The following is a 14,765-nucleotide window of genomic DNA, read 5'->3' as shown; positions in this document are numbered from 1 at the left end:
CTTACTGTGGCTCTTCAAGGCAGTTCTCAACTGAAAACCATACACTGGAGCAATGAACTCACAGAACCCTGTTAACATCCACTGTTTCCCCAAGCAGAACTCTCATCTTTGTTAAAGGTTCTTGGAGTTTGGAATTTTTGAGGTTTTTTTTTTCTTGCCTGACAAACAAGTGGATTTCTGTCTTTTGAAGGGCATGAGCTTCTGCTTGCTTCCTCAGACCAGTCCCCACTTGAGGCAGAAGCCCCTGCGCAGGCTGCATATACGTGCAGCTTCCACTGCGTGGCACCTTGTGACAGTCACACACGCCTCCGAAGCTGCAGCTGCTTCTGGGGACTCTGCATTAGAGCAGTGAGTGACCCAGCTGGCATCTGCAGAGTCAAACGGTAACAGCAGTTCAGACATTGAAGCCAAATCTGAGGGAGAAACAGGACCTGACAGGTTGGGCACTACTTCTGCTCAGCTGTCGAATCCACACCAGGATTTCAGCTCATCAAAAGGCAGCTCATTTGGAACACTTAGACGAGCCTGTCAGCATCTTAAGCCATGCCACTTTGCACTAATGAGTCCCTGGTTAAAATGTATAAACAGCTCTGGGAGTAAGAACTGCAATCCATGACTCTTCTCCCTGTTGAATACCCTGAGAGCTAGGGTTTATTTCTCAGCAAGATCTTAAAGTTCCCTGTAAACTTTAGTTTGAGCAGGAAAGCAGCTGGAAAACACAGGTTTAAATGCCATCCAGCAATGGATGAGGCTGAGCCCTCTGCCCTGCAGAGGACAATGCTATCAGTGAGCTGTTTTCCTCCTCTTCTCTTTCAAAAGAGAGTGAAGCTCCGAGCTACACTCTAAGCACTCTGTGTCTGTCAGCATATACTAGACATACTCTGAGGTAGTGTCACAAAAGGAGCTCCTTTCAAAAGAGGCTGAAGAGCTTGAGTAGTTGTAGATCCTAAGACAAAATGCTTGAATGCAATAGTTTCTGTGCTGTGCCGGATGATGCACCTGGGGCAGCTCAGGCCACACACAGAAGTATAAGTCAGGCACACCCAACCCGCGGCCCACAGGCCACGTGTGGCCTGGCAAATCTTGTGGTGTGGCCACCCCCTGGCCCGCACCATCATGGCGGCAGCTGTGCCCCGGGGTGCACCCATCACTCGGCAGCAATCAAAGCACTGGTGTGCGATTGGCACTGTCACTGGAACCAAGGGAAGGGGAGGGTGCAGGGCAGCGCTGACTGTGTTTCTTGTGCCCATCGCACACTCAGACACATCAAACCCCACGTGTATTACACATGGCACATGCTTGTGTTGCTTATTGAGAACAGTGCAGTGTCAAGACAAATAATATGGCACTGTGCTTAATTTGTAAAGTTGTAGCCAGGTACACTGAAGAAATAAGAACTTCTGTCAAAGGAAATCAGGAGAGTAAAGCTGCTAATTTCAATTTTTATGACTTGACAATAGGTGAAAGTACCGATGCCACAGATATGGCACAAGTTTTCATTTTCATCAGAGGTATTGATAATGAATCACTGAAGAAATTGCTTCTTTAGTGCTATTAAAAGACAAAACTAAATCTCTTCATTTGTATGAAGCAGTAAAAGTTTTGTTAAAGCAATTTTCGTTAACCCTTGTCAACAACATATCTGGTAGAGCTATTGATGGTGCTCCAACGATGATATGTAAAAAAGAATAACTTTTAAAATTAATAGAAGATGATGCAATTACCACTGGCAACTCATTTTGATGAAATATCACTGCATCAGACATCAAGAAAATTTATGTGCAAAAGCTTTAAAAATGGATAACATCAAGCAAATTGTCATCAAAGCTATGAATTTCACAAAGTCCAAGCGATGGAATCATTGCCAGTTCCAGGAGTTCCTTAAAAAAATGGATGTTGATTATTTACTTTTCTGAAGGAAGGTGGCTAAGTCGGGATAAAGTGCTAAGAAGATTTTATGATTTGCAAAATGAAATCAATTCATTTATGGAATCAAAAGGAAAATTTGTGCCAGAACTTGAAGATGAATAATGGCTCGTAGATACAGCATTCTTGGTGGATTTGACTACTCATTTAGATGAGTTAAGCATGTGTCTTCAAGGTGAGAATCAACTTATCTGTGCTATGTTTCAAACCATAACAGTTCAAAATGAAACTTATGGCAAGCTCAAGTTATGCCAAATAATTTCACGCATTTTTATGTGTTGTTTAAACACAGTCCTGTGATTAGCATAAAATATGCAGCCTTGCTTTCGGTTTTGATAAAAGAATTTGAGAATAGGTTTCAGATTTCCAAAATAATCATCTTTTTGTTTCATATTCACAACTCCATTTCCTTTTGACATAAATACATTATCTACACAATTGCAAATGAAATGCATGGAGTTGCAACCAGACATTCAACTCAAAGAAAAATGTGATTATGTCTCTTTACCAGACTTTTATAAGACCCGTCTTAAAAGACAAAAATATCCCGTGCTTCACAGTCACGCTTTATACGTCATCACTTTTTGGCAGTACGTACATTTGTAAACAACCGTTTTCAAGGATGAATCACAGGAAGAGTAATATTTCATCAAAAATTTCTGACAAGCACCTTGGGAACTCACTAAGAATTGCAACCGGCGCCATCAAACCAGACACTGAATTATTTTCAGAAATACAAGGTTACATATCCCACTAATTTTATGTTTCTCTTGCTCTGTTTTTTACATTTAAATTAAAAATATATAAAAAATAATTTTTGTTTCTTAAGTACATTAACTATATTATATATTTGATATGCATCTCAAGACAATTCCTCTTCACTCATTGTGGCCCTGGCAAGCCAAAACATTGGACAGGCATAGCATAAGTCAAGGAATATTTTTTAAGTGAGCCCTCCCAAAGGCACCATGTAATGTTCCAGTCTGTGAAAATCAAGATGGCCAGAGGCAACATTACATTCTTCAAACAATGCATGCTAATTATTTCAATTCTTATCATCAGGTTGAGCCTATGAGGGTTCAGCACTGAACATCTGCTAAGCCACGCACTGCCACTTCCACTTTAGCAGCCTTGCTGAAAATGAGGTAGCATCCACACAGGGCACATATCCATTGAGCTACTGTACAGTATTCTCCTTGACATGTCTTACAGAATGCAAAGGGTTTTACTGGTACCCGAAGTGGTTCTGTTTCAAGACCAGTGGCTGAGAACAGCTGTTGCCCAGCATGATCGTCCATATGTCATAATATGCATAAATATATATGTACACACAAAGTGTGAGTTGAACATGTCCAGGCCAATCCACATCCATGGATTAATGGGCATTAACAGTATCCTTTTTCCTGAATAGGTAACCAAGAAAATCCTGCGTTTCTATCTCAGTCTGAAGCCTTCTTTCTTAACACTGCACAGCAGCAGGTTACTGCGGATGGCAATGCAATGAGTACAGAGAATACAGGAAGCCATAGGAACACGGGAAGACTTTGGCAGCATTGGCAGGACTCCTAAGAAAAAGCTTCCAGTTTCAAAAGCCTATCAACACACTTAGACAGTTCATTTACATTTCTGACACTTTTCATTTATCATCAGGTCTTGGTGAAAAGGACATGGTTTTTCCTTGCCATCTTTGTTTGTGAAAAGGAGATGTATTCTTAGCATTCTTACACACAGTCACGCTCAAAGGCTCCATAATGGTGTGGCTAGAGATGAACTCCCCAGAGGGTATGAATTAACTTAGCTCCAAGCTGTTATGCTTCATTATAAAAGAAAGGCCACAGAGCTTTTGGTTTAGAAAGACAGCTGCAAAAATAAAACAATAAGGCAAAATAGATGATGCAAAATATCCACATTTATACCAGTCCCGGGGAGCTTAAAATGTTTTGGTATGTTGGTTTCCTTTGTTGGTGGCAGTGGTGGCTTGTTGGTTTTTCTTCCATTTTTCTCTCCAAACTCACTTTTAAAATATTTTCACATTTAATATTTTTGTCTAGATAGATCACTCTAAAGAGAAAACCTGAAATAACTGCAGAGGCACATGGAGTACAATCAAACCATTTAAAAAAAAATTGAAACGATGTACTAAGAACTTGACATTTTGAGAGTTTGATTTCTGTTTCAAGTTATTTGCCATCTCATAATATTCCCCTGCAAAAGTAGGTAGATGGAGAAAAAGGAATTACCGAGAGACCTGGAAGGTGCATGTTGGATTTATTCTGTTAACCACTTTCATTAGGATAGAGCGCTCATTCAGGGTAGCAAGACTAGAAAGGTTAATGATGGACTTTTATTGTAGCCTTCACTGCAAGGACTCCCCAAATACTTCATAAATTTCAACCGATACAAACTACCCTTAGAAATCTTATTTTGTCACTACGGAATGCAGTAGCACATCTGGAATGCAGTGTAGCAGTTCACTAACAGCATATAGTCAAATTCATGCATATTTACAGGCAGTATTTAGAGGAAAATGACATCCATCTGAAACCATGAGGATAATTTACGAGTGTAGGATGTCGTTATTAGTAACATTCTTCTAGATGTATGTGGTGTTTTAAAAACAGAAAACAAGATACATCCTGTTCCTTGTAGAACTAGCAATGTTCAAAGGCTACTAAAATAAAGCATGTCTTTTCATCAGCTTGTGTGAGGACTGGTTCAGGTGCCTGGAAACCAAAGCTTACTTGGGCTTTTTCATATCCTGTGGTTGCTTACGGTTTGTTGGTTTGTTCATTTCTGTCCCTCTTTCCTGCCTGTCTGGAGTGCTCTGTCCTCTGCCAATAACAGACAAGCATGTGTGCTTCTGCACAACAAAACACACATCTGCTCCTCACAACAGAGCTGACTTTTTAGCAACTGTTGACTAAGGAAAAAAACCATGGGTATTACTTGGTTCCTTAGGACCTGCTGCAGAATGGTTTATAAAAGCTTCTCTTGCTTTTGACTGTGACGCAAATGCCTCTTGAAGTTCCCTTCTCTGATGTTTAATCCCTTCTCTCTGAGCTTTCAGGCTAAGGAAAGCTTTCTAGTTTTAATAACATTACAAGAGCTCATGTGTATCTGGGGATGGACCTGGAAAGCTTTGGGGTTGAATTATTCATTGTGACTAAAAAGTTGCCCTCATTTGGTCCTTGACTCAGCAAGCTTGCCTGTCTCAGCAAGTTTCCTGGAAGTCAAACTACTTTAAGAGAAGCACGATTCTGATGCAAGTTTGTTATATGCTGTCAGTTCTGCCTTAGCTGAAAAAGGGCAAGTGACTAGACAGAGAGAAAGGAGTATGTACCAGCCAGCATCACTTGTCCCTTCAATACAGACCCACAGCCTCCACAGGGAGATTCAGTTTGTGTGGCTTTACCAAGCACGTCCATCCAACTTGACATGATGATTTAATACTCATACTGTAGTGTCAGCAACCAACTGTAGGCAGGCCAGATGCCTGCATGAATCCTCACTTGCAGGATTCACCACGCAGACTCCATCAGTTAACCTTCAGAGTGTTATCATCTGGAGAACATCCTTGTCAACTGAATTGAGAGTCCTGCTGACTTCAGGAGAGAGAGTGCTATTTAACTCCCAGGGGAACTTCGCAGTGCTGCATCAGTAAGATTCTGACTTCTAAAACCACAAATACACTCATTCTGATTCAGGCCTCTCTCTTCTCCTCCTGGAATGTGTTTTCTATGAAGAAATACTGAACAATAACAAAATAGATCCATTGGTATTTAAAGGAGCAAATGGGTGAAAAGGATCAGTGAGTACAAGAGGAAAGTGGATAAAGAGATATCAGTCTGACTCTGAAGAGCCTTCTGAAGGATGATCACATATGGAAGTTAGCCTTGCATGCTAACTCCAGTGTTGGTTCTAGTCAGTTTTAATGCCTTTCTCTAGGTCATAATTTAGGAAGCAAATAGAGATCACGAAATCATAGAATCATTAAGAACGGGAAAAACTTCTAAGACCATCTAGTCCAACCATCCATCCACCACCATCGTTGCCCACTAAACCACACTCCTTAGTACCACATGTACACATTTCTTGAACACCTGCAGGGACAGTGACTCCACCATCTCCCCGGGCAGCCTGTGCCAGAGCCTGACCATTCTCAGATGTTTAACTCTGCTTCACCATCTCTCAAGTCATGCAGCCAAATTTTGATTATGTTGACTCCAGTGGAATTCATACCAGTCCATTCAAGTATTTCTGAGCCAAATTTATTCCAGGTTTATGATTCTCTGAAAATGCTCTTAGAAATCCAAACTCGTCCTACTAATAGACTAAGCTTTCTCCTAAGTTTTTTTGTGCTGTTTTCTTTTTTGTTTTGTTTGCTTTTTGTTTGTTGTTGTTTTTTTTTTTTTAATAATAACTTTAGAGCATTTGCAAGACAGATAAATAATTTCAGGCTGGGAATCTGCTACAAAATGCAGTGTTTCGACTTGTTCTGGTATACATATAAATCATAAGAAATTATTCCTCCTTCAAGAAGAACAAGACGAGAGATGATAAAAGAATAAAACTTTCTGTCTCTGCTGCCCTCGGGTAAAGTTTCAGCATCAACAATCTTTAAGGTGAATCAAATCAATGTCTCTCAATTCATTTCTTTTGATGAGCATCAACTTCAGATCTTTCCAAAAGGGCTCAGAGGACTCACGGACTTTATTGCTGTCCCACCACTGGCCACTGGGGAATAAAAGGGGTTATTTTCCTTGATGCTCAGAAAAGCCTCGCTTCTCTTATAATTTTTTGTCATGTGGCCTATAGCAAGGTGCTGAACAATTTATTTAAATAGCAACCGTTCCAGTTTCTTGGCAGTAATCATATTGATGAAGGGAGGAGGAGTGGTTTCTTTGAGTCATTCCATTTATCTTCCAGTTCTGGTACTGATTCAAAGCTGTTTTTCTCTCTTCCCCTGTTGGTTTGCTCTTTTCTGAGACATGCTGTACCAACTGTTGTCACTCTGGTAAGAACGGAGCTCCATAGCTTATCTAAGACAGGAAGTTTCAGAAGCATGGGAAATTGCTGTTGGGAAGTTGAATGAGTCATCTTGTTTGTGAATGGGTTAAGCAGCAGAAGCTTTTTCAGAATCTTTAACTTGCAGTGACATGGTGTCCTTACTCTCAGTACTGATGAATATTCCCAGACTGAAGAACCTGGAAGGAGAAAGCACTCATCTTCCCTCTGGTCCTCCAGATACTACTGTGTTCTCAGGCAGCTATCTTCAGGCACTGCACACTCACTACGTGCCTACAAATGAATGGGGCTTGTGCTTATTTGCCCGCAGTTTATCCACTGGCAGTCAACCTTTCTACATGTGTCTGGAGGTATAAGCTATGCCAACTATGCATTTGCCTTCCAACAAGTCCAAATTGTACTGAAGAGTTGCAGAGTAATCACAAAGCATGCTCTTGCACTGAAAAGAGCCCTCTGACAGCAGTTTCACAGTCCCCTATATCTGCATGCACCTACCCTTATATATGCTCAAAGAATAGGCTTTGTGATAGCATAATTGCACCTCTTTTTCAGCACCCCGAGTTCACAGCATACTTCCTTGTTTTCCCAGGATGCAGTGACAAGTGCTTCTGAAAAGCAATGCTACGGCTGGGACCTCAAACCTGTGGATTGTTGCAGGCGAGCGTACAGCCAGCAATTACTTTCACTGGCTTTTTGCTGAAAGCACAGATGTATTCTTCTTCCTTTATGCTTGCTTTACAGCAATTTGCAACTTCTATCCTTTTGCTATATCACGTCCTTGTTCTGTAAGCCAGGAAATTCAATATATCATATTATGGAAAGACGTAATTATTTTTGTCTTTTTTATTTTAAAGGGTTTTTCTAATGTTTAATAGCCTTTTTTTTTTTTTCCTCCAATCTGTGAGAGTTCAAATAACCTCTTTCGTCAGCCAGGGCAACTCATAAAGAACATAAATATGTTGCTATTCCCTGGAGGGTCATTTGCATGTATAGTTGGGATTGTCAGGAACAGTGACTTACCAACAGATGATCAAACAGAAGGACTTCACCCAATATTGAAGTCATCCTGACTTAATCCACACACACACAATGTTATCAGCATGCTAAAACCTTCGCTCTGTGCCTGCAGCATCCCCTTCCTGAAGCACCCATAATACCAACACATAGCAAGGCACGAAAGCTCAGAACACTGCAGGAAGCTTGGGCTCTGCTACTGGTGGTCCAACTGATTTCCCTTTGGAGAAATTGCTGCCATAAGCTCCCCAGGATTGCCCATCCTCCTGATGAGTTTCTCAGACACCGTGATGCTGCTACTACTTGATTTTGGTCACTATCAACACAAGCAGCATGAAATGAACGAGCTCCTTATAGACAAATTCCTAATCCCAGTTCGATGAACCTCTTTATTGTAACCCACAACTAATTTGCTTAAGTGATTTTATAAAAACAGGTACCACAGGACCATGTAGCAGTCAGAGTGGCTGAGACAACACTAACTAGATTTTCACTAATTGCATCAAGCTCCCTCACCTTCCCACACTGACAGATTGTGAGGATGAAGGAAAACTGCAAAACAGTATCCAGTGGTGTGTATCAGGTGCCTGAAATTGAAGCAGGGCACGTGCTCAGGGAGTGCTTCTAGTTTCTCCTTCATGACTGCCCACTAGGAACTTCTGCACTGCATTACAACAGAACTTCATTCAGAACTGCAGACAGTCTGCAGCGCTTAAAAGGCAGAGGTTTACATTTATCAGGCAGTTCTTTACTTCTCAAGTATCCTAAAGTTCCCTAATGATGAAGTGTTTCTCAAAAAATCTACAGGAGAAGAATCCTGGTCACACATGTTCACTGATTCACTCTCCAAGAAAGCTGCCAGGAAATGCCAGCCTTATGCCTGCCCTTCCATCTTTGCAGAATCACGGCCTTGGCCAGCAGGGCACGTGGCTGCAGCTCCTTCAGTCCAGGTGACCAGATGGGATCCTCCCAGCCTGCATCCCAGCCACTAGGGCAACGTCTGTATGGATACTAATTAGCAAGGCCACAGCCAAGTGAGGATGTTAGGAAGACCAAACACGGCCATCTAGTACGCAATCATACAGCCAAATCCTAGAGCCTGCTGGACACACCTGTGTGAACGCATTAACTCACACATCAGGTTCAGGTTGGATATCAGGAAACACTTCTTTACAGAAAGGGTTGTTAAGCACTGGAATAGGCTCCCCAGGGAGGTGGTTGAGTCACCATCCCTGGATGTGTTTAAAAATCATTTGGATGTGGTGCTCAGGGACATGATTTAGCAGAGGGTTGTTAGTTGTTAGGGTAATATGGTTAGGTTGTGGTTGGACTCGATGATCTTTAAGGTCTATTCCAACCTGAGCAATTCTCTGATTCTACGATCACCACACAGCCATCAAGTTCCAGCTCCCACTTGGCTTGCTGATATAGAGCAGTACAAGCCACAAGCTGGCAAATTCACCATGGCAGATAAGGCAGCTTTCATCAAAAGATTTCAAAGTACTTTTCAAAGGAAGGAAGTAATCTAGCATACAAGACAGGATGCTCATGCACAAAGCAGGGATGTGACTTGCCTGGCATTAGTCAGGAGGCTCAGAACAACCTTCTCCTGAACTCACCACAACGCTTACGCCCCAGGCAGATTTATTCTGTCAAACAAAGCTTCTAACATCCTTTCTTTTAATTCTTTGAATACTTGTTCCCATTTTCTGCTTTTAACTGCCGCATAACGTAGCTGTGCATAAATAAATGCTAATTAGTATTATTATTACTCCTTCACAGAAGGAGAGCATGAAAGGATAATACAAACAAAAAAAAAAAATTAACAAAAAATTGCCCAAGGAGGCTGTGGATGCCCCACCCCTGGAGGCCTTCAAGGTCAGGCTGGATGTGGCTCTGGGCAGCCTGATCTGGTGGTTGGCGACCCTGCACATAGCAGGGGGGTTGAAACTCCATGATCATTGTGGTCCTTTTCAACCCAGGCCATTGTATGATTCTATGAAACACTAAGACTAGTCTCAGCATTGGTTTAGAGCACAGATCTCAGTTCTCTCTCCTACATTTTGTGGTGATGTATTTCCATAGTCTTGAGAGCCACTCGTCATACAGTTAGTGCATTCTGCTCACCTTTACCAGCAGAAGGTTCTGCCTTAGAACTCTACATGTAGCTGGTTGGTTTTTTGTTTTGTTGTGTGGGGTTTTTTTTAATGGGAACTACAAAAACAAAAGAAAGCACTAAGGCTGCAAAGTAAAGCAAGCATTCAGGTGTTGAGAAATGAGAATAGAAACTTTAATTGCTTTTAGTTCTGAGAGGTTCTGTCTCAACAGATTTCAAGCAGTTTTCAACCATGTAGTCAGAATTGTCCTGAAATAAGGTACGTTACTTCTCTCTCACCTAGCTCTAAAATGGAGTGATTGTCAAATTAGTGCACTTATAAGAAAGGATGAAGACATCTGTCATAAGGCAGCCACACATAGTTCTAGCACTGCTGACTGAGACACACTGAATGGCTCTGACTTCTTAGTGTCTTAACACTGGCTATTTAAGATTTTTAGGGCCCATTTTCTGTATCCTGATGCTGGAGACCATCCAAGGCCTCCTACTCCTGGACCTGAAGTGCATCTCCTCTATTTTTTGCATTTTTAATAGTTTAGACAAGGGTAATGAGCACAATCTTATGTGAAGAGCAACCACGGCAAAATAATCCTGCTTGCCTATGAAGGATTTATTAAACTGACCTTTTGAGTTCTGTGGTGATTAGATCATGCTGTTAATATTTTAGATGGATTTCCCACCTCGATTTACCCATTTCATATGAGCAATGAAGAGAATGAGAGCAGAAGTGTCAGAACTAGCTATCTAGCCTTTTATTTTATTATCTGGATGTGTTAAGGTCCGCACATATGGGTATGCTTAATCTGTTAAGAAAGTGAATGTAGGAAAACCTAACCCTAAATTCCACTCCTGCAAAGGTATTCACTGAAGGTTTACTTCACCTTCACCACAAATCTTAAAGTTTAAAATCTGCTAGTAGTTTTCTATTAGCATCTGTCCTCTTTGACTTACATTTCAAAGGTTGGATAATGAAAAGGCAGTAAAAGGTTTGCTGATGTGTTCCAGCAGAATCACGGGAAAAGGGCTTTGAGCTTACGGCTTGGATATGAGACAGAATTTTTACATGTCAAAGTATATAATAAACAATGCCTTATTTCACTGCTGGATGTAAAGCTTTTTTTAGCTTTCACTAATAATCATACAGCTTTCTCCTAGGTTTCCTTCAAAATATTTAAGTTTACATTTTGTTTTAATAATCTGTAAGCTTTGTGTTGTAATGTAATGATTTAATTCCAAAACAGTAGTTCAGCCAACTCATTGATTTATCACTCTACTGCTTGAAACTCATTCTGTACCGATACATTTTCTTCTTGCTTATTTTAACATGACAGCATTTACTGAATGGACTCGTGATTTTCCCTTCCAGTAATTAGCAAAGGTGAAATAAATTAAGAACTGGTTTTCCTAAGAGTGTATGTATGCATATTTTGTTGTTGTTTGTTGCTTTTTTTTTTTTTCTTTACAGACTCATCTCACTTAGGATCCATGGTGGGCCTTGTTTGGAGATGAATGGTCACTTGTAGCAAAGGAAATTATTGGACTCTTGCCCTGTATGATGAGGAAAGGCGGGAGGATTTGCAGTGACTGAGGATGGGGACACCAGAAAAAGAATTGAAAGTTTCACAGTTAAAGTAATTGAACTCGGTAAAAAAAGATTCTATCCTTGTATTTGCCATACAATTCCTGCAGAAAACACAGAAACGTGGTCTTGGTTTTGGATAGAAGGTCATTTGCGTTTTCTGCTTCTCATTTCTGTTCTGGCACTGGGTCAAGAACCTGAATTCAGATTTACACAAGTGCTGAATACACACACCTTAATGAAACACCAACATTGAACATCTCAGAGGGGAATGGAGGAAAGGCAACTTTCCCTCAGAATTGTAAGATCTTGGTCAACTGAAAAATGGAATATCCCAAATTAACAGAAATTCAGGATGAATTTGGACTTTTCTTGCTTCAGTTCTCTCTGAATAGAAATGACAGCTCTGTTACAATTCTGTGTTTTTGGCAAAGTGGAAATGTGTAATCATCAAAGAAGTCTGAGGAAAAAAATCAATACTTAAAAAAAATGCCTTCTAAATAGTGCACACTAAAGAAAAAAATGGAACACTCACTTCTTGAATACTGCAATATTTTGTTAGCAGAACACAAGCCATTTTTATTCATTTTCAGATCACGGAGGGTTGTTTATGTGCTTGGTATTAAAATGATAGAAGTTTGAGTGCTGGCCAGGTTTGTCTTTGCAATTTCTGCTCAGCAGCCTATTCAGTGAGCTTCAGTGCAAACAGTCCAACTCTTACAAGCAGTTTAAACCAAACCAGTGATAAGCCTGCTGCATCTCTACCTCCTAACCCTTTCTTTTTGAACATCAACGGGCTTTCAAAAATATTAAGGGCTGAGACAGGAGATTTGACTCTTGGCTATGACTTGGCAGGAAGTTCTGATCCTACTTCCCCTTCTGTAAGCACTACTACAGATTTAAAACAGCAAAAAATAAAAAAGAGAGAGAAAGAAAATAGCTGTGCCCACCTCAGCCAAAGCAGCAGAGAAATGATTACAGTTCTTGTGCATCAGGTGGTATGCATTGCCTTTGTATTCTTTGCCCAGCTCTTCCATAATCTTATCCACATCCTCTTCTGTGAAGTCTGTGGTGCCCAGTGCAATGGATTCTCTAGTAAAAACAAAGCACAACAGGAAACATGGAAAGCTATAAGAAAGAGAGTGATACATCACCAGGGAAAAGGAAATGATAAAGCAATGGCAAGAAGGCCAGGCATAAGTCATGGACGTGCGTATCTGGGGCTATCAGACAGATTCTTACTAACCAAATAGTATGCTAATATCCTCAAGTTTATCCGTAAAGCAGATTACAGCACAGGAGCAGTCCCCAGAGCCTTCTGCTCACCACCAGGGACATTTCAGCTCTTGGGGTCTGCTTGCCTTCCCCTATGTCTGTAGCTGCTCAGCAGAAAATTGCAGGACAGTGGAGAAAGTTTTCCCATGATGAGACATTTTTCATGGTGTGGGCCAGAAAGGAGCAGACAGGGATTTATGTAGGGACATATGGCTTCTCTCAGTATTCACTCAATAGTGCTTGTTCTTCTGAAGTCTGCAGCATCCCCCAGTGTAAACCCACAGACTGTGAAAGTCAAGTCCCATCTTCTGTGGGCAGTTCCTTGAACCACAGCCCCAAAGCCTGAGCACCTTTACAACACCTTAATGAAGTATCCTCTCAGACTCCTCTAGTAGCTGGTCTGTCTTTTGTGACAGTGGAGCTATAAACACAAGAGATGACTTCTACAATATCCTTAACTAGGTGATGCTCATAAAAAGAGTAGTTTTTTATTTCCCCATGTACTGGCTCTGTACAATGCAGTTACTCCCATTCTTGCTGACAGGTAAAACCGGGAGCACAGAAAGCAAAGAAAATGGGAAGAGAGAACTACATTGATTTATATCTATACTTTAAACACTGCTAAACACACTTCAGCACCACTCTTCATTTAGTGTACACCGTTTTATCTGCCATCAAGACCCCTGCGGAGCTCCCTTTGAACAAGGATCATATAAAGGAGGCAGTGAGAGTGCTAATGAGAGAGAAGGGGGGGAAAGGACCTCCCTGCTCTCCCTGCAGAGACAGCAACTAGCAGGGAAAGAAGATGTAGAAAAGGGCCCTTACTTGAATTTAAAGGTCTCGCCAAGCTCTACCGCACTGCCAGGTGTGATCTCGAAAATCCCACTGAAAGGGTAGGGATGCCCTCCATAGGCAAACTCTGACAAGGGAAGAAAACAAACAGACTGTGAGTAATCGAATGAACTCTGTGTCAGGATGGCAGCTGTCTGCAAAGCTCAACGTCAGCACCAGGGGCTGGGCCATCGCCAAAATCAGCTTCAGCCAGCCTCTGAAAGACATTTTCTCTGCCCAGTTACCTAGCAGCCTGAGGATACCCTCACAGTCTCAGCTCCAGAGCAGGCTCCACCAGTGCTAATACTACTGGTTGCACTGCTAATTAGCATCTAGCACTGCTAATCTATTTCTCAATGCCAGAAAAGCTCTCTGGCTCCACCTCTTTGTGCCTGTCCAGGTGGCTTCCTGTCAGTACAAAGTTGTGTGGCAGAGGCATCTGGAAACACAATGAGAGGCTGTCAGCAGCAATACCGAGCTGGGAGAAGCCTTTTCTAGAGTAGGAAGAAATCTGTCCTCTTCTTCCAGAGGGATTTGCAGGCAGCTATGAGGAATTCTTTGCAGAAAAATTCAGGCTAATTACACTCTGCTGCCTTAGCATGTGGGTTGAGCCTGGAGGCCCCTCCGTGTTATATGGGCCATCTCGCATGGCCTACGAAAGCTGCTGTGCTTGAGACAGAACGCAGCACCCCCGGCATTTTATCTGCTACATGGCACTAGCTAAAAATACCATGAGTAAGATAATTTCAGTCACTCCCATTTAACGCTGTCTGAAGGGGGAAACAGAAAGTCTGTGATGCTGCCCTGTCCTTTGGCTTCACTGTGCTGTGTCTCTTCTCACAGACATCTTGACCACATCCCTTGGGTGCTCTACTCAGCTTCAAACCACTTGGAAGAGTTCTTGCAAAATATTTTTTAATTTTAAAACTTACAGACCATAGACATTCATAAAGAACTACCACAGAGCTGGTTTACCCAGACACAGAATTAGCACAAACT

The 14,765-nt window shown here is 41.5% G+C and overlaps 1 protein-coding gene across 3 annotated transcripts in view; it reads right to left on the bottom strand.

The window, feature by feature from the left end:
* The window catches only part of SYNJ2BP (synaptojanin 2 binding protein), an 89,942-nt gene that overhangs the window by 5,630 nt on the left and 69,547 nt on the right, over nucleotides 1-14,765 (bottom strand). For 2 of the 3 annotated variants that reach the window (XM_015287555.4, XM_421176.8), the window contains 2 exons: nucleotides 13,761-13,854; nucleotides 12,611-12,752 (listed from right to left, as the gene is read on the bottom strand). In XM_015287555.4, the coding sequence (XP_015143041.1) occupies nucleotides 12,611-12,752; nucleotides 13,761-13,854 (236 nt within the window). Of the gene's footprint in view, nucleotides 1-9,584; nucleotides 9,701-12,610; nucleotides 12,753-13,760; nucleotides 13,855-14,765 lie in introns of those variants that run through there. The other variant, XM_040701128.2, reaches the window with a different exon arrangement.

The sequence above is a fragment of the Gallus gallus genome, chromosome 5 (assembly GCF_016699485.2).
Source record: "Gallus gallus isolate bGalGal1 chromosome 5, bGalGal1.mat.broiler.GRCg7b, whole genome shotgun sequence".
NCBI lineage: Eukaryota > Metazoa > Chordata > Aves > Galliformes > Phasianidae > Gallus > Gallus gallus.
The sequence above is the reverse complement of the archived record's forward strand: the minus strand, read 5'-3'. Positions and strand labels throughout refer to the sequence as shown.